We start from the raw sequence: 27102 nt of genomic DNA on the forward strand, positions 1-27102 counted from the left end.
GCTGTGTTCCACAATGCCATGGCTAGTCTGCAGAGGGGGTAAGAATGTGTACCCCCCCTCCGCTTGTTTATGTACCATATAACAGTGGTGTTGTTCGTCTTTACCATAAGTTGTCCTGGAAGAATGTGGTCCTTGAAGGCTGTCAGAGCATTCTGTACAGCTAACATTTCTTTTTGATTGATATGGAGGTGCATTTGACTTGGGTTCCATTTGCCCTGAATGCACTTCCCTGCCAGGTGAGCCCCCCATGCATAGTCTGATGCGTCTGTTGTTAGGGTTTGGGTGGCAGGGGGTGGTGTGAAAGGTAGTCCCTTGTTTTGGTGGCAGGCCTCTGCCCACCAAAGGAATTCTAGGTGTAGGCAAGGTATGATAGGTATCATTGCTTCTAGATCCTGAGAATGTTGACACCATAGGCTTTTTAGATACCACTGTAGTTTCCTCATATGCAGTCTTGCATATGGAATTAGAAGAATGCAGAGGCCATGAACCCCAAAGCTTGCAGTATTTGTCTTGCAGATAGCAGGGTTTTTGTGGCCACTTGTTTGAAGTAGGTTGTCAAATTAATTTGTTTCTCTGGCATGAGGTAAGCCATCTGGGAAGTTGTATTCAAGCATGCTCCCAGGAATACAATTTGTTGACATGGTACCAGGTGTGATTTCTTTTCGTTTGTGGTGTACCCAGACAAGTTAGAACCCTTTGTACAAAGTCCAGATGATTCAAAAGTATGTCCTGGTTTTCTGCCTGAATTAGACAATCGTCCAGGTAAGGGTATATTTGAATATTTCTTTGCCTGCAAAATGCAATAACTGGAGCTAGGCACTTTGTGAATACCCTGGGCACAGTAGATAAGCCAAAGGGCAGTGCAGAGAACTGACAGTGCGTGTAGCCTGCTTTGAAGCGTAGGTATCTTCTGCAAGATTCCCTGATTGGGATGTGCAGGTATGCTTCTTTTAAATCTAGTGTTGCCAACCAGGCATCTTTGCCTAGCATAGGAAGTAATTGGTGAAGAGTCAGCATCCTGAATTTTGGAATCTCCAAAAAGGTGTTTAGAGTAGACAGGTCCAGGATAGGACTCCATGAATTGTCTTTTCTGAGTGCCAGGAAAATTCTCGAGTAGAAACCTTGTCCTTTTTCCTCTTCTGGTACCAGTTGAATAGCCCCCATGCTTAAGAGAGAAAGTACTTGTTTTTGGGCCTCTGCCCACTGATTTGGGGGTAGGTCCGGCCACCCGCTTGGTGCTGGCAACGTGTGGAAGTGAAATCTGTATCCCTGGGACACTATATTTAAAACCCATTTGTCCTGGGTAATGAGTTCCCAGTTCTTTGCATGAAGAGCAATCTTTCCCCCCAAAGGGGCAGTCAGTTGATAAGTGCTTGGAAATTTTAAAAGTAAGTCATTGAGACAGTTTACCATAGGGGGGAGTCTTATTACTTCCAGATTTTGGAAGTGGAGGCCCTCCACTGCTTAGTCCTGTGTGTCCCCGGGACTGAAATCTGGGGGTTTTGCTGTGTCTGGGTTTGGCTTGAGAAGACCTGGAAGGGGCTGGAAAGGACCAATTCTTAGAAGATCAGTGCCTACTAAATCTAGGAGGCTGAACTTGTAAGAAATCTTTAACAGTTTGCATAGATTTAGCTTTATCTTCCATCTTTTTAAGAACTTCCTCAGCCTTGTTGCCAAACAGGCTGTCCTGATTTAAGGGAGCATCCAACAATTTAGCTTTAACATGATCAGGCAAAGATTGCTCCTTTAGCCAAGCATGCCTTCTGAGCACAGACCCAGTAAGAGCAGCTCTGCAAAAGGCCTCTAATGAATCAAAACCACATTGCAAAGTATGTGTTCCAACTTGTTCAGCAGAATGCATTAAATCCTGTAATTCTTTATTTTCCACACAGTCAGGAATCAACATCATTTTCTGTTTAAGCAATCCAATAACATGTTGCTGATACTTTAACATATGAAACTGGCAGTTTACAGCCCTAATGGACAAGGTTGCAGAAGTGTAAACCTTCTTACCCCATCTATCCAGTGCCCTGGAGTCTCTATCAGAAGGGGTAGGATTTTTTCGCAGTAGAAGCCTTAATGCCCTTGGAGCCCTGTGAAATATTCTCTGGATCCGCAATAGGGTTTTTAAAAAGGAACTTATGTGACTCAGGAACCCTGTAGTATCTGTCAGGTTTTCTGGGAGCAGGAGGCAAGGAATCAGTTGCCAAACTAGATTCCGAAAAAGCATCATTAACAATGTCTAGTACAGGAGAAATAGCTAAAGGCCTACGCTGAGGTAGGAGTAAGAAATCCTTAAGCCTCTTTTTTGAATCAGAAAAATCCTGGCTTTCCCAGTGGAAATGCTCCCTTACAGTATGTAAGGTTTCCCCAAAAGAAAAATCCTCTGGAGCGGAAGCAGAGGGAATGGAGTCCTCTGCATCAGAATCCTCATAAGTAGATAAGGGCAAGAATCAGAAAAAACAGAATCCTGGTCAGAAGATTCATAAACAACTTCAGTCCTAGATCTCTTAGAAAGGGGGGGGGGTGTTGGCTATCCCTGATTAGAGTTATTAGATCTTCAGCCATTCTTATCATTTGTTTTTTAAGCATAGAGGCATGAGCATGTGGCCTGGGCATTGGTTTTTTAGGCATGGGTCGAGATTTAGGCCTAAGTGAAGAAGGAGGCGTCGGTTTAATATGCAAGTCCATAGGCCTGAATACACCCTCAGAAGCCGGTGCCTGCACAGCGGCTCTGGACCCATCCAAGGTAGAGACATCCGCGGGTTCCTTAGCTGAAGCATCTTGCAGCATACTTGACTCCGAATGGGTCTCATTAGAGGCCTACGAATCAGAAGTAGTGGGTATCAGGGGCTGTGAATGCGCCTCACTGAGTACCAGTGAACTGGCGACTGGCTTAGGAGAAGCGTTGTTGGCAGTTTTGGACCTCGGCGGTCTGTCTCTGTCTTTATCTTTGCATTTTTTTGGAAATCCCGGTAGTCGAATGTCTAACCGACAACATTTCTGGATAATTAAACCGAGAACCGAAATATTTAGAGGTGAAAATATACCGACGACGGATAGTGCGCTGATTAAATAAGGCACAAAACCAACAGCAAGGTACGTCATGGTCAGGGCCTAGGCAAGGAATACAGTACGGATGAAAATCTTTATAAGGTATTTGCTTTCCACAAGTAATGCAATTATTAACTTTTACTGACATCGGTAATGAGCAAGAAATAGTTTCCCCAACTGGATACTTAGCTTTAGTTGAAGACTTCGGTTCTGAAACTCCGAAAGAAAATTTCAGGAGTCGGCCAACCTGCACTATCGAACTGCTTCTGCTTCGGGCACCACACAGCAAGAAAGACTGATGTAATGGCATTGGCTGCATGTTTTATACCCCTGATGACCTGACGTCATGGAAGAAGGGACAGCAACTGACGCAGGACCCAAGACTTTGTTAATCAGGCCAACTGAGGACTACCTGCAAGCAGATAACCCAAATGTAATGACTGCAACCATGAAACATGAAGAACATCCAAGGATTAAAACTAAAAGCCAAGAAGTGTAAAATCATATCCTTTGGCAAGCATGACTCGTCTTGTAACTATCACATTGACAATGCACCCCTGAAAATTGACCCTGTAGTAAGTTATCTGGGAACCCATGTCAGCGACTACCTGTCTTTTGATCACCACATATCCACTGCTGTAAGGAAGTCCTTTTTCACTGAACAGCTTATAGCTAAAGGGATGTAATCATTCCACAGTACTTGGCACTCATTAGGCTGATCATTCAGTTCAATGCCCCTTCCGTCATGTATCTGTCCAAACACTTGTCAAAACATGTATGACCATAACATTTTCTCACTTAAAAAAAAATGCAAGGGCCTAAACTGTAAACATAATGCAGACCATCTCAGAGCCTTGCCCCTCTTCTCAGTATCATACACGCTACTGAGAGGTGACCTGTCTCTCACATATACAGGTTCAACAGACCCTATTTTGTCAGACTTAACTACTCACTTGCAAGTCCAACAGTATCACAAAAACCTACTCAAGGTATCTCATTCCCTTGCAAAATTATTACAACAAATTGGAGGGATAAGTATGTACCACTTCGATGGAACAGCAACCTACTCCAAATAAAGCCGAGTACTTCTCTTACTCTAATCAAATGCAAGTTGGACGAATGGATGGATAACAGCAAATTCTCCCAGTTTATCACCCCTGCCCATTATGGATGGGATAAACATGTAAATGACCCAACAGATCTTTGTTCTGCCTGTGTCTGGGTTATTTGCATGCAAAATATAAAGGCTGAAAGCTACCATGGGAATGTAAGGCTAGACGTCCTGACATCCTCACAGTTCAATAGTCTAGTAAGTACCTATAAACCTATGAACCTATTAAGCAAGCATCCTCATACAATTCCAAACATTCAGCTCCTCTCCTATAAATGTGGATCCTTTTGGAATAGTTTCATATCCAAGCATCTGTCTGAGATTATGACTCTTGCACATCCAGGTTTACAGGGAAAATAGGCATACAAAGTATTCAATTATTGTTCCCCACCTAGAATTAATCCCTTATGTCACAAGAGCAGAAAACTGCAGAAAAATATTAGTTTCCTCTAACACAGCAGATTATAACAGTGCTTTGCTCATGAACACCATAAACCTAGCAGGCTACAGAAACAGCACTCGGGATGCTTCTATCACCAAGGCCAAAGAGTAAATTGTATGAATGGGTCATATAAATGCTTATGCTAGGGTTGCTTACACTGTATCATTTGTCTGAAATGGCCTAGTATTAGTACAATAGTGAATCATGTGATGTTTAGGTCAGTCTAACTTAACAAAACTGAATTTCCCCTGGTGCTAAGGAGAATGCCCAGCTGTGGAACCAGGTATGTATCTGATTACTGCACAAATAAATGAAATACATTTCTTAAAAACAGACTGATGCCTCAGAAAATGGCCACTGACTTTTTTCATTTTATAGTAATACTGTGTAACATACAACATTTATATTTCAGAAGGCCAAAATTATGCGATATCAAGCTAATAAAATGTTCATTCACATAAGAAAATACAACTTGTGCAACTGTATTAGTCCTGAACTATAATACAGTCAGCTGTCTTTGTGCAAATGTTTGTCACTGTATTCATTACTCAGATTTTTGATACGGTTAAAGTGACTGATAACTATGTAGACCAAACTTTGTCTGGATCATTGTAAAACTTGCATCACATATTCCTCAGCAACAGCTGACTGCAGACACAGTAAACTGTCATTATTTGCAAAACCTTTGTCTATCGTCTAAGAAAACCTTTCACCAGGACTAATAATCAAAAATAAATAAATACGTTTATTGTCTCTATCTAAGGAATGTAAAGAAGACTTCATTCCACATTCTGTCAAAAAAAAAAACTTTGCAGCACAATTCAAACCTGATTTCCGTGTGTGTGTGTGTGTGTGTGTGTGTGTGTGTGTGTGTGTGTGTGTGTGTGTGTGTGTGTGTGTGTGTGCTGGGGGGTGGCACAGCCCTTCATGCCTCCATTTCAGGGGACTCCATCCTATGCCCCTTATAATCAATTTCAAAGTCTTCACACCCCAAGGAAAGGGGTATTTGCCCTAAGGTAACATCCGAAAAGGAGCATTACTGCACTAAGCAATGATCACAAAAAGCATCTGTCACACCCACTATACATTAACAGGGTTTAAAGAACCTTGCAAAATGGAATCAGTAAAACCGTCAGAATATAAAACTGTTGTCAGAGCAGGGAATTTCACTTCATTGTTCTTATTCATCCTCTGCTCACATTTCAATGTCATAAAACCTGATGGGAAACTCAGTAAAGGAATTCCATAGGTAGAAGTCATGAGTGCCAACAGCAGATATTTTGCTCCTCTGAATAAATCTTTGTGTATATATGTCATTTAAAAGATTAACAGTCATCATTTTTCTAAGAAAAAAAGTTCTGTTCTTGGCTCAGATGACTGCCACCACTTGAAACTAGCAAGACAAAACCTTCCAGATTGTCAGGAAAACCCAGTAATCCTTCTTCACCCTTCTGCAGCAGGTAAGTTTTTCAGCAGATACATATGACACATTCAGTCAGTTCTTTTATAACACAATTTCATACTGTTGTCCTACGAACATTATGTTTCTTATAAATTATACAGGTTAACATAGGATGAATGAAAGGTCCTACCAGGTGGGGTAAATAATGCCATCGGAATATTTTTCTCAAGGTCCATAGCCTAGAACTGGAACTTAAATGTTATGTCTGGGGTTGCAAAGAGTTCCGGGGTCTATTAGTGGTAGGAACATTCTGGGAGCTCCTGAGAAATGCTATTTTCAGGAGATTCTTCCAATGATCTTAAATGTTTTTTGTTTAGTATTTATGAGTAAAGTGAAGTTTCCAAAAGCACTGCATGGCTACCTAATACACTCACTCGCCTTTTCATCCCTGTTAACCTCATTTCTGCTTCTTTGTATCACTTTAATCTGCCAATTAGGTCAAAATCAGTCAGAACCAGTAGCATAAGTTGCTGTTTCCTCATATAATATGTAAGTGAAGATTAAGACACACACAGGTCTATGAGTCATTTTTTGAACATGTATAAGGTCCATCACCCACCATTTTCAGCCATGACATGGGCCACCAGACAAGAATAAATGCAATACCTGCTAACACTTCAGCCCAATCAAACAGCATTAAGAGGAGCACTGAATGCCTAAACAAAAATTCACGGACATAGAGGAAACATGCAAACTCTATACAGACAGTAACTTGAGGTAAGGAATCAACCTTGAACTCTGTCGGTGAGACTCCAAAAGAATGAAGATTAATGGTAGCTCATAGCCTTACATTTTTGCACTGCACCAACACAGATAAGCCTACAGTAAACCAAAAGATGAATGCAAATTATCCTTACAAATCAAACTGCTATTCTAGTAACATTAGATAATTAATCTTTCACTGGGAAGGAGTAAAAAAAGCACAGTGATGTTAATGCTGATACAAGACAAGGGTATACTAGCTAGTTCTTTCTTTTGTTCCTTGTGCCAACATGGACACCCAGCTAAGTTTTCAAGATTGCAGTACTTCTGGCAGCTTCTCATTTTAACTGTCCAAAGTCGTGAAAAGGGGTTCTCTGGTTTATTCCACAGTGACATCAGAGGTGGTATGTTTAGAGGTGGGATATGTGCAAAACACACACACACTCTCACTGGGGATGAGGGAGAAAAACCTCCTTGCAAAAAAATAAAGGTTTAAATTACCACTTTTCACAATTTCAGTGCTCTCAATTTCAGACGTTAAACCTACAATGAGGAGCCTTTCTGAGACCTAACTATTCATTGTATGAACAAACACACAGATGCTACTAAATCAGATGGTCCAGGGACTTACCAGTCAAAATCATTATAATCGTTTCTTACTTCACTCCAGTAGTACACGAACACCAGGCTCAGACAGAAAGTAATGAGCAAAACTGCAAAGCACACACATTCCCACTGAGGAAGGAAGAAAGAAAGGAAAAATTCAGAAAGCGCACTTAAATGTATTGCTTATATAAAGGCACCAATGTAAAGCAAAAACATGCATTCTGTTTATAGTAAATGTATGTTACTGAAACAAACTACATAGCTAGAATAAATCTCTCAGAATTTCTAATTGCATCACTGTAATAATTTAACTTTTGTAACCCCATTATCTTTTTATTTTGTAATTACATTTTTTCATTGCATTTTCACAGCAGAATGAATTTTCATGCAACATTTATGCATTATTTATTTATTTATTGGCATTTGTTGACCGGGAAAGTCCACTGCGCAAAAAAAAAAAAAAATTTTCAGTGTTGGCCCAGGGAGAAAAGCTCCATAGTTAAACAAACAACAAAAAACAAAAATATTATACAGTTAAGAATATAGATTTTGGGAGAAAGGGTCCACAGTTACAACCAACCAATATCACAGAACAATATAATTGCAAACATATGCTATACAAATTAATATACAAGCATCATATCACAGGTAAACTATATCATAGAAAATAGGCACATAGTAATGGACAAATAATAAATTATTTCCAGTCAATGGAGTAGATTGAAAATCAGAGGTGTTAGAAAATCAGGATTCTTGTTGAAATAAGTTATGGGATTAAGGGGGCTTACATTATATTTCACATGTACAGCTTGGATTTTGTAAAAAGTAGGTTTTTAGTGCAGCTTTAAAGGGCTTCAGCGAGTCTACTTGGGTAATGAAAGAGGGGAGGGTATTCCATAGTTTGGCTATGTTGTAGGAATACAGGCATTGTACTGCTGTCTTGTAGGGGTTAGCTATGCTTAGAAGGTTGTCTCTGAAGAATGGAGGGATGAGTAGGGGTATATGTGTGCAAGATGGATTGGAGAGCTGGGTTGTAGGGTTTAGCTATGCTTAGAAGGTTCTCTCTGAAGAATGGAGGGATGAGTAGGGGTATATGTGTGCAAGATGGATTGGAGAGCTGGGTTGTAGGGTTTAGCTATGCTTAGAGGGTTCTCTCTGAAGAATGGAGGGATGAGTAGGGGCATATGTGTGCAAGATGGATTGAAGAGCTGGGCAGCTATCAGGTTGGAAAATTAATTTATAGTCAGTAGTCAGTTGAGTAAACTGGAGATAGTGGTGAAATTATAGCCAGGATAGGACTGAGACAGTGCTGCAGTGGTGTGAGCAGTTAGACAGGTTAGATGTGAATTTTGCTATCTTATAGTAGCATTGCTCATAGGTATGTACTAGGCTAATGGCCCTGGAGCCTTTACAAGCCTAGCCCATAGAACTGTCCTGGCATCATGCTGCCCGATGTTTGTTCCCAGTGCCTCTATAGAGTAGAGCCACTGGAGTGATCCCCGGGGTGCGCCTTCTATTACCCATCCACTCATCAAGATTTCTTTTGAAGAGGGACAGCGAGGTGCTCTGCTTGACATGTATGGGAAGTCTATTCCATAGCATAGGCAGTCTCTGGGTGAGGAACCTGTCCCTCAGCATGTTCTGTTGATTGTGGTAATGAGTTTGAGTTCTCTGGAGCGTGTGGTGTGGAGGGATTGGGATTTCTTTAGATGTAGCATTTCTAACAGAGCTGGGTCAGACATGGCTTTGTAAGTCAAGCAGAGATCCCCTCTAAGTAGGTGATATGAGACAGAAAATAGCTGCAGTCTTTTGAGTCTGTCCATGTAGAACATGTGTTTAATGCCTAGGATCCTTTTCATGAGGTACTTTTGTGGCCTCTCCAGCTGTTGCAGGTGTCTAGTGAGGTACATGCCAAATGGGGCATTATACTCGATGATTGGTCTAATGAGGGAAGAGAAGAGAGAGAGACTATGACCTCTTTCTTCCTGGATGCAAAACCCTTGGTAATGAGATGTGCCGCATAGAAGGACTTTCTGAGCAAAGTGTTAATGTGGTGTCCGAAGGAGAGGTTGCTGTGAACCTGCGTCCTCAGAAGTCTTATAACACCTTCAGTGTTCAGTGGGCTCCCATCGATGTGGTAATTAGTGGGAACAGAGTTTTTACCAAAGGGGATGACCACGCATTTTTTGGCGCTAAGCTTAAGGCCATGGGTTTGACACCAGTCATTGCTCTCAGTGAGGCCTTTCTGTAGGATGTCTGCATCACTTGGGGAGATAATGGCTCCCAGCTTGTAGTCATCTGTAAACTTGGTCACCCAGAGTCCCTTTGTGTTGGCCTGAACTTCTGAGAAGTAGATGGTGAACAGGAGAGGAGCTGGGACCGATCTCTGTGGGACTCCACTCGTGACTGGTCATCAGTATGACTTGGAGTCTGCTACTTTCACACTGTGTGTTCCATCTGTGAGCCAATTTGCAAACCACTTAGTGATACAGGGGATGATGCCTAGTTTGGTGAGTTTATCAATAATTCTTGACTGAAAATATGTCTCCTTCAGTATGGACCTCGATGAGTAACTAAAACAACTTGAAAGACCTCAGTATTTCCTAACCAAAAAGATGTCAGGTCATAGTACCCTTGCCTGCTATGACAGATAAAGGCCTGCCTCTCTACCCAGTATCATAGAGACTACTGAGGGGTGATCTTTGCTTAGCCCTCCACATTATGAATAATGCAGCACTCTCTGAATTCCTTCACCCTAACAGAACCGGAGGTACAACACCCCTTATCTAGAAACATAAACCTGAACTACTACTTCAGCAAAACCTGATGCCTGATGTAATGAGAGCTACATAAACCAACATACCTCCTACCCAGTTACGAACTGGTTAGCCTTACACATCTAGCAGAGTAATTCCCTAGCAACATTTAAAATCAGTCTGAGTGACTGGATAAGAGATTACGAATTTTCACCTGGGATATGTAGGGAAAATCTACTTAATGGGGGGAGGCTGTTTGTCTCCCACCAGTGCTCGGTGATGTGGCAGAGCTTCTTGTTGCTCTCCTTGGTCATAAGTTTGATAACAACAAATGAACCTAAGGCAGATTCCAGGTAGGAAAAAAACGCAGGTTATCATCCTAGTATATATATATATATATATATATATATATATATATATATATATATATATATATATATACATACACACACACACACACACATATATGTGAATATACATATATTATATATGTATATGTGTATATATACATATATATATATATATATATATATATATATATATATATATATATATAGATATATGGGTTCCATTCAGAAGCTTGGAATACTGAAATCTCGAATTTCAGTATTTCGAGCCCATGAAGCCGAATTCACATAATAGTGAAAGTTTAGAAATGAAAAATTTAAAACCTCGAATACCGGAGGTTTTGAATTTCGCGCTTCTAAAGTTCCGCTATGGTCATGTATTCAGGTAAGTGTGTGTGTGTGTGTGTGTGTGTGTGTGTGTGTGTGTGTGTGTGTGTGTGTGTGTGTGTGTGTGTGTGTTAAGGGGTTTGGGTAGGGGCTGTGGTGTGTGTCAGTGTGTTTTGTTGCTGTGATGTGTGTGTGCGAAGAGAAAGTAGCTTATGTGGTGGTGTTTTGTGTGTGTTTGTATGTAGTGTAACCTCGGAGTGAGAATATTTAAGTAGGGGGGGTGTGGGGGCGCTGCCCCCCCACATGGGGGGTGCAGGAGGACTTACCCTCCTGCTTTCATGCAGTAGAGTGATTTTGTGTGTTTGTGTGGTAGATGGTGTGTGTGTGTGTGTGTGTGTGTGTGTGTGTGTGTGTGTGTGTGTGTGTGTGTGTGTGTGTGTGCTTGGTAAAACCGCAAAATTCAAAACTTCCGGTATTCGAGGTTTTGAATTTTGCAGTTTTTAGTTTTCGTTGTTTTGTGGATTCCACTTCTTGGGCTCGAGATACTGAAATACGAGATTTCAGTATGTCGAGCTTCTGAAGTGAATCCATATATATATATATATATATATATATATATATATATATATATATATATATATATATATATAGAAAACATATATGGGTCTCCTTTCCTTCATGAAGTTTGCAGTTCATTGAACCGTTAATCAATGAACTCACTTTTACAAAAGAGCACTATGCCGACTGACATATCCCTGAAACAACAATCTAAAAATATAAAAATAACACATTCCCCACTATTTTTGAAGGGGACAAGCCCCCCTGGACCCCCCACACCCCCTGCAAATTAACTATACCAACTCTGAGATCGCACAACATTAATAACATGGTTGGCTTCCCCAATCCTTACTGTAGTGCGATCTCCATCTACAAGCTATAAGTGCCGTAAAATTACTTTTAAAAACCTTAACATATTTCAACCTACGGCGTATCTGTCATATAAAATAACTAGCACATACTTCTGTTTCTCTGTCTCGCACTACCAGCATCACTTTCACTTAAAGGGAACTTGGCACACTGAGTTTTCAGCATAGTGCTCTTTCGTAAAAGTGGGTTTGTTAATTTACTGTTCGATGAACAATAAATTAGATGAAGGAAAGTAGACCATATATATATATATATATATATATATATATATATATATATATATATATATATATATATATATATATATATTTGCCAGAGATGGTCTGCACCTGTCGCCCTTGGAATTCAGGTTACTGGCTAAGGCTCTTGCCACCCCTATCGTGCCTTTTGTAGGCAAAGTTCAAAGGACAAAACCACCACCATAACAGGTACAAGCATGCAAAATCTGAAGGTAATGCTGCTCAATGCTAGAAGTCTAAACCTCAAAATGCACTCTCTCGAGGCACTCCTAAAAATGAAGAACATCGATATCTGTGCAGTAACTGAGACCTGGTTCAAGGCTCCAGAGAGCACCCCTGCAATACCAGGCTACAACTCTTACCACACTTTGGCCACCAAACCAGGACTGAAACACTAAAGGTGGAGGAGTGTCCATATTCACCAAGGATATTCACAACACCAGGCTAGTTACCCAACACAATACGTCTGAAATTCTCCAGGTACAACTAACACTAGGTAAGACTGCAATCCAAATTGTTGCTTGCTACAGATCCCCCACCATGCCCCAAGATTCTCGCTACACCTTTCTAAACATGCTGGAAAATATTAAGAAATGACCAAACACCCTAATACTGGGTGATTTCAACACCTTGCCATTAACTGGAAAAACTACTCATGTACTAACACCTTTGCCCAACGATTCTTGGAATTCATAAATTCCAACACCCTGGATCAACTAATCCTTAGTCCCACCAGGGGCTCCAATATCCTAGACCTGGTCATTACCAACATGGGAAATCAATGATCCACACCTATGGTCACCCGCTTGTTGGTCAGGTCTGACCATAAGCTAAACACCCTTGACATCCACATCCCATCCCTTGCCCCCAGTAAGGAAACCTCCATAAAAAAACTTCTCCAAAGCCAACTTCATGCTAATCAAGTCAGAAGTGACAAACTTCATGACACCCATGCAGACGGGAACTGAAAGTTCGACAGCTGAAGCCTACACTAAGGCACTGTATGAGCACATCCACTCATGCATGAATTGTGCCATCCCCAATAGAACCAAGATGCTCTCCGCCAAAAAAGAAAGCCAATCTGGTGGTCCCTTGCCACAAACAAGCTTTACAACAAAAGGAAGAAACTGTTGCAGAAAAGAGGAAAATCCCAGGATGCAAAAAACTCCCTTCCCAGCCTCATTAAGAAGCTAAGATCCCTCAAAAAATCCTCCAAAGCTAGTTACGAAAATAAAATTGCCAAAGATTCCAAAGACAATCACAAGACATTCTACAGCTATGTCACAAATCTAAATGGCAATGCTCAGATCTGCTCTGAGCTACAATAGAATAGCATTAAATATACTGATCCCAAGGATATTGCCAATATCCTGGCAGATCGATTCAGTGCAAACTTCACCCCCCTCTCATCCCCTAAAGGGCCATCTCAATACTGAAAGATTGCCAAATTCCGGTAATAACGGCCACACAGGTACACAATGCACTCTCCAAAGCTAAGAATACAACATCCATGGGACCAGACGACATCTCAGGCTATGTACTACATGAACTACAAAATGAACTGACATCTCAGCTAAGTGTCATGTTTAATCATAGCCTCACCTCAGACTTCGTGCCCACTGAGTGGCACACAGCTACAGTTATCCCACTCCACAAGGGGGGCTCCACCTTGGATCCCGGGAACTACCGCCCCATCAGTCTGACAAGCCTGATATGCAAGGCCATGAAACTTATTATCATGGAATTTATAAACAAAAATATTGGCAACTTTCAAACACTGGACCCCATGCAGTTTGGGTTCGTGAAGTGCCGATCTTGTCTCCTGAACCTGATTGAGTTCTTTGAATCAGTCTCCATAGCCGTGGACAAGGGTAAGGTGGTCCACACAGCCTATCTGGACCTCGTCAAGGCCTTCAACAGCATCCCCCACTCTGGAATCATAGATAAACTTACTAAGCTGGGCATTAATCCCTACGTCACTTGATGGGTTGCCAACTGGCTTACTGATAGAACCCACACTGTAAAAGTAGCCGACTCGAAATCCAGCTCCAGACAAGTGACAAGTGGAGTATCTCAGGGTTCAGTCCTGGGACTGCTCTTGTTCGGCATCTACTTCTCTGAAGTACAGGCCAACACTAAGGGACTCTGGCTAACAAAGTTTGCCGATGACTGCAAACTGGGAGCCATTACTGAATCCCCAAATGATGTGGATATTCTACAAAAGGGCCTTACAAAAACAGATGCTTGATGCCAGAGACATGGGCTCAAGCTCAATGGCAAGAAATGTATAGTTATCCCCTTTGGAAAAAACCTGTACCTGTGAATTACCACATAGTTGGCAGTACACTACACAGCGAAAGTGTGATAAGAGACTTAGGGACACAGGTGGACAGTGGTCTCACCTTCAATAACCACATCGCCACAAGTCAGGAAATCCTTCTATGTGGCACACCTCATCACTAAGGGCTTTTCATCCAGAAAAAGGAGGTCATTGTCCCACTGTCCTCATCCCTCATTAGACCCATTATAGAATACAATGTCCCATTTAGTATGTACCTCTCAAGACATTTGCAACAACTAGAAAGGCCAAAGAAATACTTCACTAAAAGAATCATAGGCCTAAAGCAGATGCCCTATGCTGACCGTCTATAAAAACTCCAGCTTTACTCTGTGGTATATCATCTACTCAGAGGCGACCTCTGCTTAACATACAAGGCCATGTCAAACCCAGACCTGTTGGGCATGCTATACTTTAAGAAATCCCAATCCCTCAGAGCCACACGCTCCAGGGATCTAAACCTTGTCATCACAATGAACAAAACATGCTGGAGGGATAGGTTCCTGAACCAGAGACTCCCCAGACTCTGGAATAGATGTCCCATACATGTCAAGCAGAGGGTCTCTTTGGCCCTCTTCAAAAGGAACCTTGATGATTGGATGGTAGATAGGGAATTCACCCCAGGGATCATGTCAGTTGCCCTGCTAGATAGGGGTCCAGAGTAAATACTGTGGGAAGAATAGCCAGGAAAGTTGCTATGGCAAGGCTTGTATAGACCCTAGGGCTGATAGCCTAGTACCAACCTATGAACCTATGAACCTATATATATATATGTATAGGTTTACTGTCAAAATGTTGAAATTCATTTGGTCTAACATTCATATGATCGACCCATATGGTCGACACATCAATATTAAGTTGTTCATTTGGTCAACAGGAAGTGCATGCAAATTAGCTGTCAACATTATGTTGCAAACATGGCAAGGATTTTCCCTTGTCTTCACTGTTGTGCAATCTCGGAGTTGTAATGTATAAGTAGCAGGGGGTGTGGGGGGTGCAGACCCCCACTGGTGGGTGCAGCCCCCCTGCAAAAACACTAGTGTTAGTTTGCAGGTGTTTTTCTACCATATAAATTTAGACATTTTTTCTTCGGTATTTTGAACATTCGGTGTAATCACTTTTGACATTATGACTGTCGACCATGTGAATTTCAACATTTTGATAGTAAATCATATGTGTATATATAAAGCTAATGAAAAAAATCAGAAAGAATTACATGAAGTAATTTATATCTTCCAGTTACATTCCAAATTTAACCCAAATAGGATGCATGTTATGCTTCAAGATAATTGTACTTTAATTATAGTCTGTTTCCCATTTCTAACCCTCCATTCCAGCACTTAAGCAAACCTTTTCACGAAATGTGGCTTTAAATTCATCTAACATTTGATTACATTTCTCAAAAAAAGTAGGCAGCTAAGGGACTTATCAAGCATTTCTTGTTTTTTTACATCCCTAATGTGTTTATGTCCTCTGTTATTAAAACATATCATTGTTCACCTGATATAATATAAAAATATAAAAAAAAAAATCACCACTACTTCTGGTACAACCATCTTGTAACCAGGACTCCTATGTGCATCATTCTTCCAAACCATGCCAAATTACTCGGTTTTTACTGAGTTTTGGGGTTCAAATGAAGGGGTGCCACGACTCCCAAGTAGCACCCCTTCATTTCCGATTTTTTCTTTTTTTTAAATTTTCGCGCTGTTAAAGCTGACGTCATAACGTGCACAATTATGTCAGCTCCGTCAGGGCTACCAGCCTGTTGGAATTAAGCTCAAGCATTTCCAGCTGGTCTGGCTGCTCAAATGCAAATGGGAACGGCAGCAAATGGTTGCTGTTACAGCACTATGGATCACAGCAGAATGAAGACTCTTTCAAATGCAAGCGGGTGTGTGTGTGTGTGTGTGTGTGTGTGTGTGTGTGTGTGTGTGTGTGTGTGTGTGTGTGTGTGTGTGTGTGTGTGTGTGTGCCCCCATTTAATACACCTGATGGCTAGAAGTACTCAGGCTCAAACCCTGTTCCTTGGGTACAGGGTAAAAAGAGCCTAATGTCCCTAGCCACCACCACTTATGAGCTTTGCCCAGGTTTTTTGTGCTAAGAGGTTAAGAGCTGTGGTGAGAAGTGAGAAATGAATTCACTAAATGATAGCCATTAAGTTTCAGTCTTCCTATTTTTCAGGAAGCTGCTGATTTGGCATAGTAGTTTGTTGCTCTGACCATAGTGCATAGGTTCCTGGATTCAAGACTTGGTAGTGAAATGCATGGTGGTAATACAACATTTTATTCTAGCAACTTTACAAAATTATACAAGCAGTGTTTAACATGTGTCCCTGGTAAGTCCCTAGCCACCATCACTTGTGAGCTTTGTCCAGGCTTTTTGCGCCAAGAGTTGAGAGTTGTAGTGAGAAGTGAGAAATTAATTTATATTCCCCCATTATTGGCTTTGTTTGTCCAGGTTTTTTTGTGCTGAGAGGTTGAGAGCTATGGTGAGAAGTGAGAACTGAATTTGTATTCCCCTATTATTGGCTTTGTCCAGGTTTTTATGCTAAGAGGTTGAGAGCTATGGTGAGAAGTGAGAAAGAAATTCACTAAATTATAGCCATTTAAGTTTCAGTCTTCCTATTTTTCAGGAAGCTGCTGATTTGGCATAGTGGTATGTTGCTCTGACTGTAGTGCATAGGGTCCTGGATTCAAGACTTGCCAGTGAAATGCATGGTGGTAACATAACATTTTATTCTAGCAACTTTCCAAAATTATACAAGCAATGTTTAAAACGTGTCCCTGGTTTTTGACCTTTTGTCCCCCCCCAAAAAAATGAAATTGAAAATAAGTGTGAGAAGCTATGCAAGATGCCTATGGCTTACACTACTGTCATTCTATTTATAGTGTGGGTGTGGAAGTAGACTTTTATGATGGAAATGTTCTACATTGGGCAGTTTTGTCATTATTGGTTCATGCATTTTGTTTCATTGCCTACAATACAGCCTACTGGAAAAATATTCAGACAATAAATTTAAAATGCGCTCTGTCTAACAAGTGTGTTGTATTATACAAGTGTGTTGTATTATACAAGGAATATAATTTAATAAAGTCAGGAAGGTGTAGCAAAGAAAATAACACATGTATGTTTCTTGCTTTGTGTGCAAGGGGCCAGATGCATTTTCTTTGGATGTGGTGAGGGTTTCAATGCTGTTTCAATGAATGTGAGTTTCCAGGGCAGAGAAGTTTTAATGCCAAGAAATATATATATCTCTACTAAAAGTGCATTTATTCCCCCCTTTATTAATGAGATAATAAAACAATTTTTGGCTATGCTTAATTACCATATAATACAATTATTTGATGGTTTTAATAAATATAAAGATGTTACATATAATTTGAGTAGGGCTGAATGGAAGTCTTTGGTTGGTTTAAGTCAAAGAAAAAACATCATAATCAAGCCCTCTGACAAAGGGAATAAAATAGTTGTTTTACATCATACACAATATGCTAATGTGTTATGAACATCTAAGGAATGAGGATGCTTATAGAAAATGTAACATTGTTGATTACAGTAATGCTATGACACAATATAAGATGTTATTAGAGAAGGGAGTCAGATTAGGTTATTTGACTCAAGGTGATACTGATAGAAAATTTGATGTGGGTGGGTGTAAGATACCTGCCTTTTATTGTCTGCCAAAATTACATAAAAATTTGCAGAGCCCTCTGGGCCGCCCAGTTGTTGGTGATAATAAATATTTTTTAACCAATATAGGTTTACTTATACATGAATATTTAAAGCCTTATGTTATGAAGTTACAGTCTTACATAAAAGGCTCTTTTGATTTTTTGAATAGAATACAAGACATTAAGTGGAGTAGTGAGATGTATTATGTAGTTATGGATGTGAAAAGTTTATACACTAGCATCAGACATCAGGATGGTATTAAAGCTTTAAATTATCTTTTAGGAAATTCTCCCTTGTCTTGTTATATTATAGAATGTGCACATTTTTGTTTGTTAAGTAATTATTTGGTTTTTGATGGTTGTGTTTACCACCAGCTACTGCTATGGAAGCATCTTTTGCCCCCATGTATGCAAATTTGTTCATGGCACTTTTTGAGTTGGAATAGCTGTATAAACATGGGTTTGTGAGAAATAATATCATTGCTTATTACACATATATTGATGATTTAATTTTTATTTCTAAAGGTGGCAGACATAATGTTATGAACTTCCATTTGGATTTAGAACAGAATATTTATGGTTTGAAATTTGATGATATACAGTGTGGTAGCATGGTCACTTTTGTAGATTTAGTATTAGAAGGGATTAATGGTGGGTACATTAAGACATCTGTGGACAGGAAATTTGTTGAAAACATTAATTTTTTGCATGGGGCCAGTTTTCATCCCCAGCATTTATTGGAAGATTTAGCCTATGGGGAGTTTCTTCGCTTGCATAGAATTTGTAGTGATTGGGGACATTTTATAAGAGAGTGTAGGTACACTTTTTATATATTTATAACTAGGGGTTATAATTGTAATATGGTTAAGAAGTCTTTACAGAGAGTTGTTGCACATAGACTGGGACTGGATCAGTGTCAAAGTGTTATGAATAAAGAAAGGAATAACACTGAACTTTGTAAAAATCAGATATATTTTGTCTCAGTACATAATAGCTTGAGTAATAGGATTAATAAAATATTGTATAATTGCTGGAAATTTTTACTTCAGGATGTAGAGTTGGAAAGAGTAATAGCAAACGGTCCCTCTATTTCCTATATAAAAAAGGAAAAAGTTTAAAAGATTTTTAGTCTATATGGAAGCATCTTTTGCCCCCATGTATGCAAATTTGTTCATGGCACTTTTTGAGTTGGAATAGCTGTATAAACATGGGTTTGTGAGAAATAATATCATTGCTTATTACACATATATTGATGATTTAATTTTTATTTCTAAAGGTGGCAGACATAATGTTATGAACTTCCATTTGGATTTAGAACAGAATATTTATGGTTTGAAATTTGATGATATACAGTGTGGTAGCATGGTCACTTTTGTAGATTTAGTATTAGAAGGGATTAATGGTGGGTACATTAAGACATCTGTGGACAGGAAATTTGTTGAAAACATTAATTTTTTGCATGGGGCCAGTTTTCATCCCCAGCATTTATTGGAAGATTTAGCCTATGGGGAGTTTCTTCGCTTGCATAGAATTTGTAGTGATTGGGGACATTTTATAAGAGAGTGTAGGTACACTTTTTATATATTTATAACTAGGGGTTATAATTGTAATATGGTTAAGAAGTCTTTACAGAGAGTTGTTGCACATAGACTGGGACTGGATCAGTGTCAAAGTGTTATGAATAAAGAAAGGAATAACACTGAACTTTGTAAAAATCAGATATATTTTGTCTCAGTACATAATAGCTTAAGTAATAGGATTAATAAAATATTGTATAATTGCTGGAAATTTTTACTTCAGGATGTAGAGTTGGAAAGAGTAATAGCAAAAGTACAGTTTTGTACCTACCATAAATGTAGATGTTCGAGGATCCACATTGCTGCAGTCCTAACTATTGGGTAGTCCGCTGTCCAGTCGGCCCGAATACCAAAGTATATGGCTGACGTCGGTCAGGGCGCATTAGACTGACGTCAGTACGTCAGGGTACTAATGCGCATGACCGACGTCATATCCTCAGTCTTTTCTTGCCCCAGATGTCAGAAGACCCTGAAAAGATAAGGCCAAAAACAAAAACTCCCAAAATACCTGCACCAAAAAATATATAAATACAATATATACACAAATAGCAGAATATAACCTCACCTACACAACCACCCCTAAACACAGAGGGGAAGGAGGGAGGGTAAATTGGACTGCAGCAATGTGGATCCTCGAACATCTACATTTATGGTAGGTACAAAACTGTACTATGTTCTTCATTCCACATTGCTGCAGTCCTAACTATTGGGTAGAATCCCAAAGCAGAGGTAAGGGAGGCTGGCAAATCATAAGGAAGCAGGAATTGACAACATGCCTTGCAAAATAGCTGTGGCAAAACCAGCCCTAGACTTAGAGTAGAGAGGAAGGTGATAATGCTTAGAGAAAGTATGCACTGAACTCCAAGTAGCTGCCTCCAAAATATCCTTAGTTGCCACCCCTTAGAAATGCTGTGGAAGTGGCAGTAGCCCTAGTGGAATGAGGCCTAATCCCAGCTGGAATCTCCTTGCCATGATGGGAATAACAAAATGTAATGCAACACCCAATCCACCTAGAAATAGTTTGTTTTGACACAGGCTTGCCCTTTGAAGTCAAAGCAAAAGAAACAAACAACTGCTGAGACTGCCTAAAATCCTTAGTCCTGCTCAAATAATAACGCAATAGCCTGTGTACATCTAAAGTGTGCAAAATCTTTTCCCCTTTATTTTGGGGATCTGCATAAAAGGTAGGCAAATGAATAGTTTGGTTTAAAGCCACACTAGAAACCACCTTAGGCATAAAGGAAGGATTAGTACGTAAAGATACCCTATCCTTATGAAAAATCAAAAAAGGCTCCACTGCCATAAGGGCCTGCAACTCAGAAACCCTTCTTGCAGAAGTAATGGCCAACAAAAAGCAGTCTTCCATGACAAGTATTTCAATTCAGCAGTAGCCGCAGGCTCAAAAGGTTGTAGAGTAAGTTTCTCCAACACAAAATTGAGATCCCAAGCAGGAGTAGGAGCTCTACGTGGGGGTCTTATATTCTTTGCCCTCTAAGAAATTGCTTGAACAAAGGATGCGAAAACAATGGTGGGTCACAATCATAGTGAGCTGAAATAGCTGCAGCATGAATCTTAATGGAAGAGAAAGACAAACCTTTGTCCAGTAACTCAGTAAGATATTGAAGAGCCACACTCAAATTAGGCTCAGTAATCTCCAAATTGTTTGCTGCACTCCAAAACAAAAATCTCTTCCATTTTTCTGCGTACACTTTCCTTGTACTAGGTCTTCTGGCTTCCATAATCACATTTAAAACTCGTTGAGGAAGCTGAGACCTGCTGTCTTTCAAAACAGAATATGCCAGGCTGTTAGATGTAGAGAGTGAAGCTTGACATTGAGCAGATGACCGTCCCTCTGAGACAACAGGTGTGGAATCAAGGGTAAAGGCCATGGAGGCTTCCTTACCAGACTCCTTAGTAATGGGTACCAGTGCTGCCGAGGCCAATCTGGAGCTATTAAAATCATCCTTGGCTTGTCTTGTCTGACCTTTAGAAGCACCTTTGGAAGAAGAGGCAGAGGTGGAAAGGCATACACATGAAGATTTTTCCAACTGAAAGAAAGAGCATCCACTTTCCAAGCTGTGTGATGAAATCCTTCGTGCAAAACTTTGGCAGCTGGTGGTTTAGTGGAGAAGCGAACAGATCTATGTCTGGAGTTCCCCATGACACTGTCAATTTTTGAAATACATGAAGATCCAGTTTCCACTCGTGGGGATCCATGATTTGTCTGCTTAATACATCTGCTAAGGAGTTCTGTGCTCCCGGCAGAAACCTTGCCTGAAGAGTTAGTTGCAGACTGAGCGCAGTCTCCCATAAAATCATTGCTTGTCTGCACAATGGGTAAGAATGTGTTCCCCCTTGTTTGTTGATGTACCACATGACAGTTGTGCTGTCTGTTAGAATCAACACCTGCCCTGGAAGAAGTAACTCCTTGAAAGCCATTAATGCAAACTGAACTGCTAACATCTCTTTCATGTTGATATGTAGATGCTGTAGTCTGGCAGGCCACTTGTCTTGTATCCACTTTCCATTTAGATGAGCTCCCCAAGCAACATCTGAGGCATCTGTCGTTAGAATCTGACTTGCCTCTGGCCGGGTCACAGAGAGTCCCTTGTTTAGGTGACATTCCTGAGCCCACCACAAAAATTCCTTTTGAATGCAAGGTATTATTTGAATGACAGTGTCCAAATCCTGGCAGTGCTGTGTCCACAGATTTTGAGATACCATTGTAGCTTCCTCATATGCAGTTTGGCATTGGGAAGCACCAGAATACAAGATGCCATGAACCCTAAGGCTTGAAGGACTGTCCTTGCAGTCAGCCCGGACTGAAGAGATAGATGATGGAAGTAACTGGAAAGATTCTTTTGTTTGTCCGGGGTTAAAAAGGCCATCTGGGCTGCTGTATTCAGTCTCACACCCAGAAAGCACATGTCTTGAGAGGGTACTAGACTGGACTTTATTTCATTCACAGAATACCCTAGGCATCTTAGCACTGCTATGACAAATTCCAGATGCTGTAGAAGATCTTCTTTTTCTTGAGCCAGAATCAGGCAGTCGTCCAAGTAAGGATAGATTTGGATTCCTTTTAGCCTGAAGTAAGCTATCACTGGAGCCAGAACCTTTGTGAATACTCTGGGCGCAGTAGATAAGCCAAAGGGCAATGCAGAGAACTGATAATGAGAATTTCCAGCTCGAAAACGCAGATACTTCCTGCAACTTAGTCTGATTGGCACATGAAGGTAAGCTTCCTTGAGATCTAAAGTTACCATCCAGTGATCTTTGCCCAGCAGAGGTAAAAGCTGTTGTAACGTCAACATTTTGAACTTGGGAATGTCCAGATAAGTGTTGAGGATAGATAAATCCAGAATTGGTCTCCACGTGTTCCCCTTCTTTGGTACTAGGAACAGGCGAGAATAAAATCCTAGGCCCCTTTCGGCACAGGAACTGACTGAATGGCCCCTATTTGGAGCAACAGAGAAATTTGCTTGTGAGCCTCTGTCCTTTGAAGAGGAGGAATGTCTGGCATGCCTTTGAAAGGAGGCAAGGTATGGAAATAAAACCTGTAACCGTGGTGAATAATATCCAGAACCCATCTGTCTTGGGTAATTAAATCCCAATTTTCTTTGAAAAGAGACAGCCTTCCTCCCAAAGGTGCTGCCAGGCGAGAATGTACTGGCAGCTGAAAAGGTAGGTCATTGGGTCTGCTTACGAAAGGACTGACCCCTGCCCTCACCAGAAGTCTGAGCAGGGGAACTCCTGTCCTAGGCCTAAAAGAACCCTGAGCTCTGCCCCTACCACGTCTAGACCTACCCCTAGACTGGGAATCATAAGCAGGATAAGTCCATCCCTTAGTAGGCCAATTTCTACTAAACTTCGGAGGCTGCACCTGTAAAAAATCTTTAACAGTTTGCATAGACTTAGCCTTGTCCTCCATTTTCTTCAAAACTGCTTCCACAGGCGAACCAAACAACACATCAGACTGTAAAGGAGCATCCAAAATCCTTGTCTTAACATGCTCAGCTAAATTCTGATCTCTCAGCCAGGCATGCCTACGAAGAACAGAACCAGTGGCAGCCACCCTGGAGGAGGCCTGCACAGCATCAAAACCACACTGCAAAGAATGTTTACCGACCTGTTCAGACACATGAACTAAATCCTGCAACTCTTTACACTCAATACCTTCAGCCAGAGCATCCACCTTAGATTTCAACTGTGAAAGAAGATAATTCTGATATTTTAACATGTGAAACTGACAATTCAACGCCCTCATGGCTAAAGTGGAAGAAGTATACACTTTCTTTCCCCATCTATCCAAAGCCCTTGCCTCTTTATCAGGAGGGACAGGATTTTTAACAACTGAGGCCTTCACACCTTTAGGCCCCTGAGAGACAGTTTCTGGGTCTGCCCTAGGACTCTTAAAAGATACTTATGAGCTTCAGGCACCCTATAATACCTATCCGGTTTAACTGGGGCAGGAGGCAAAGAATCAGGATTCAGGAAGCCTCTGCAAACACATCTTCCACCACATTCAAAACAGGAGGTATAGCTAAAGGCCTATGCTGGGGTAAAAACAAGAATTCCCTAAGCCTTTTCCTGGAATCAGAGAAATCTTGACCTTCCCATTTAAAATGCTCCCTCATGGAATGCAGAGTCTCTGAAAATGAAAAATCCTCAGGAGGAGAAGCAGAAGGAGTAGAATCATCCACATCAGAATCAGAATAAGGAGGGTACTCCTGCAAGTCTTCAGTCAAGACTCAAGCCTCCGAGCATTGCTCAAAACTCTCAAACTCAGGTTCCACCCTAGGCCTCTTATCAGGAGGGGCATAGAACCCTAATCATAGTAATCAAATCCTCTGCCATTTTAAGCATATGTTTCTTAGGCAAAGATCCTGAAGTACTAGGAGAAACCCCACAGAAGCTAAACTTGGCCTGCCCTCAAAGAAGCCTTGGAAACTGAAGGAGAGGCTCTAACCAACTTAGGAAGAGAAGGAAGAACAGCCACCTGAGAAGCCCCTCAGCCTGGCCTACTTCCTGAGAGGATACATCCTGTAACAGTAAAGTCTCTTCCTGAGACTCCAAAGAGACACCTGGCAAAACCTCCGGCTCCACTGAGCCTTCCAAAGAACCGCCGTCTGGGACTGTCGGTTCCTCCACCCTAGGCTTTGCTGCTTTATCTTTGCGTTTTTAGCGAAGCCGGCCGGAGCATCCGGCGGCATTTTATAATTACAACGCTTCCCAAACACTAACCTGGCACAGTCTAACCTTCTCTTAATAGTGCGTTTGTTAAATCTAGCACAAGAGCGGCATCCAACAACGTCATGCTCAGGCCCTAAACAAGGTATACACAAAGTATGGTAATCCCTATGAGGTATCTGTTTCCCACAAGAAATACAGTTATTCACTTTTCTGACATCCGGTTAAATACTGAGGCAAGAAAAAACCAAAATATTCCCCAACGGGGTACTTAGCCAACTCTGATTCGGTCTGAAACTCTGACTTCAGAAACTTTCAGAACGCCAACCTGCACTCGCAAAATTGCTTCTGCATCGGACCATGCGGCAAAAAAGACTGAGGATATGACGTCGGTCATGCGCATTAGTACCCTGACGTACTGACGTCAGTCTAATGCGCCCTGACCGACGTCAGCCATATACTTTGGTATTCGGGCCGACTGGACAGCGGACTACCCAATAGTTAGGACTGCAGCAATGTGGAATGAAGAACATCGGTCCCTCTATTTCCTCTATAAAAAAGGAAAAAGTTTAAAAGATTTTTAGTCTATAGTTATTTTTCCATGCCTAATGAGACATTATATATAAATCCTGCCATAAAGGGTACTTACCCTTGTGGTGGTTGTTCTATATGTTCCTGTATTGTTACAAGCTTTAAGAAAATAAATGGTACCAAGTTTTCATCTGGTGGTAGCTTTTCATGTAATAGTGAAGGGGTAGTATATGTTCTTAAATGCCCCTGCAATTTATTTTACATAGAAGAAAGTAAAAGAAAATTAAAAATAAGAATACAGGAACATATAAGGGATATAAAGAATAGTAAAGTTGAAAGTAATATTGCAATGCATTTTAAAACAGTACATAATGGTGATTACTCTTTGTTAAAAGTTTCTGTTTTAGAACAAGTTTTTATGAAAACTGGTGAAGTGTGTGACATCAAGGATAAACTTCTATATAAAGAGTCTGTTTATATTTTAAAGTTTAATACTATAGTACCTGTAGGTTTAAATTTAAAGATTAATTGGAAACAGTTATTATGTAATTGATTAATTAATTAATGAATGGTGCTATATAAAAAGCTTGTGAAATGTGTGTTTGTATTATTCCTGGAAGGCTGTGAGCCGAGGCGCTAGAGTTCTTTAATAAATCTGTGTTTGTATTGTGGCCAGTTGTGGATTTTTCTTTGCTGCGGTTCTTCAAGTTGTTGCATAAGTTTTAATCCCAAGTCTATTTTCATTGTGAGACAGTATTGCTTTGTTTACCAGATGTCTATTAGTGTTTGTGCATTGCTGTGGTGTAAAATTTAAAAATAAAACCCAAATAATAATTGTAGAAGTAAAGCAGTATGCAAACATTAGTGTTTATGGTAAATGGGGCAAAATAGACAGGTAATGGGACATTGGAATGGCTGCAGGGGGACTCTGGTGCCATATTTTGGTTGTCTGTTCTTCAGTTTGCATTTGAAAGTTGGTATCCCACAATTCCATTGGGGTGGGTGGGGTTATGTAATTACGTATTCAAATCAGATGTTAATCAGCGTACAGATTTGTACCTATTTTTCATGGGCTTTGTCCAGATTTTTGACATTTCCAGGTTGAGATGTATGGTGTACATCCAAAATTCATCACAGGGTGAACAATTACAAAAACAAAATCAGGGATGTAAGGAGAATATCTGACCCCAACATGAGAATAGCCAGTAATCTGTACTTTGTTTGTTTCAAAATCACATCTATCACTTAAACTTTGAGCATTCATTATGAGTTAACAACAGTCCAAAACTTCAAAGGAAATACTTAGTTTTATAAACTAATAAAAATTAAGTAGACTTTGTCACAGAAAAAAAAAGTTTTATTCAGTAATGATAAGCATTTTCGTCTGCAAACTGGACTTCATCAGATTCCCTGGGATTCAATAATGAATACGCCAGGTGTACACCATTCTGAGTGAACAGACAACACATGCATAACTCACACCTTCTTCCTCCTAATTTTAGTTTTCCTATGGATTTGTTTTGCAATTTTAAATATTGACAGAGATTCATAAAGATTACCACAAAGTGTAGACTACATGTACACATAGTGTAATCTTTCTGAGTGACTAGAAAGCACAAAATATGTGGTAGGGTTCTTCTTGAATACATATTGTGTACACTTTTGTGCAGGCATTACTGAATCTGGCCCATTATCTTTTTGACTATTATCCAAAGCTCAGTTTTTGTAGAATTTCATGTTATAGAGGGAAAAGCTGGCCACTAAGGCTATTTGTGATAATTTGACTGCAAAAACAGAATAAGTGTACATTTTTCCTTAA

General features: G+C 40.4%; 1 protein-coding gene across 1 annotated transcript in view; it reads right to left on the bottom strand.

The window, feature by feature from the left end:
• The window catches only part of GDPD4 (glycerophosphodiester phosphodiesterase domain containing 4), a 1130252-nt gene that overhangs the window by 681236 nt on the left and 421914 nt on the right, over positions 1-27102 (bottom strand). Inside the window, exon 3 of the mRNA XM_044073350.1 lies at positions 7403-7506. Within this exon, the coding sequence (XP_043929285.1) occupies positions 7403-7506 (104 nt within the window). The remainder of the gene's footprint in view (positions 1-7402; positions 7507-27102) is intronic.

This window comes from Protopterus annectens, chromosome 5.part1, assembly GCF_019279795.1.
Source record: "Protopterus annectens isolate FY-2018-M chromosome 5.part1, PAN1.0, whole genome shotgun sequence".
NCBI lineage: Eukaryota > Metazoa > Chordata > Ceratodontiformes > Protopteridae > Protopterus > Protopterus annectens.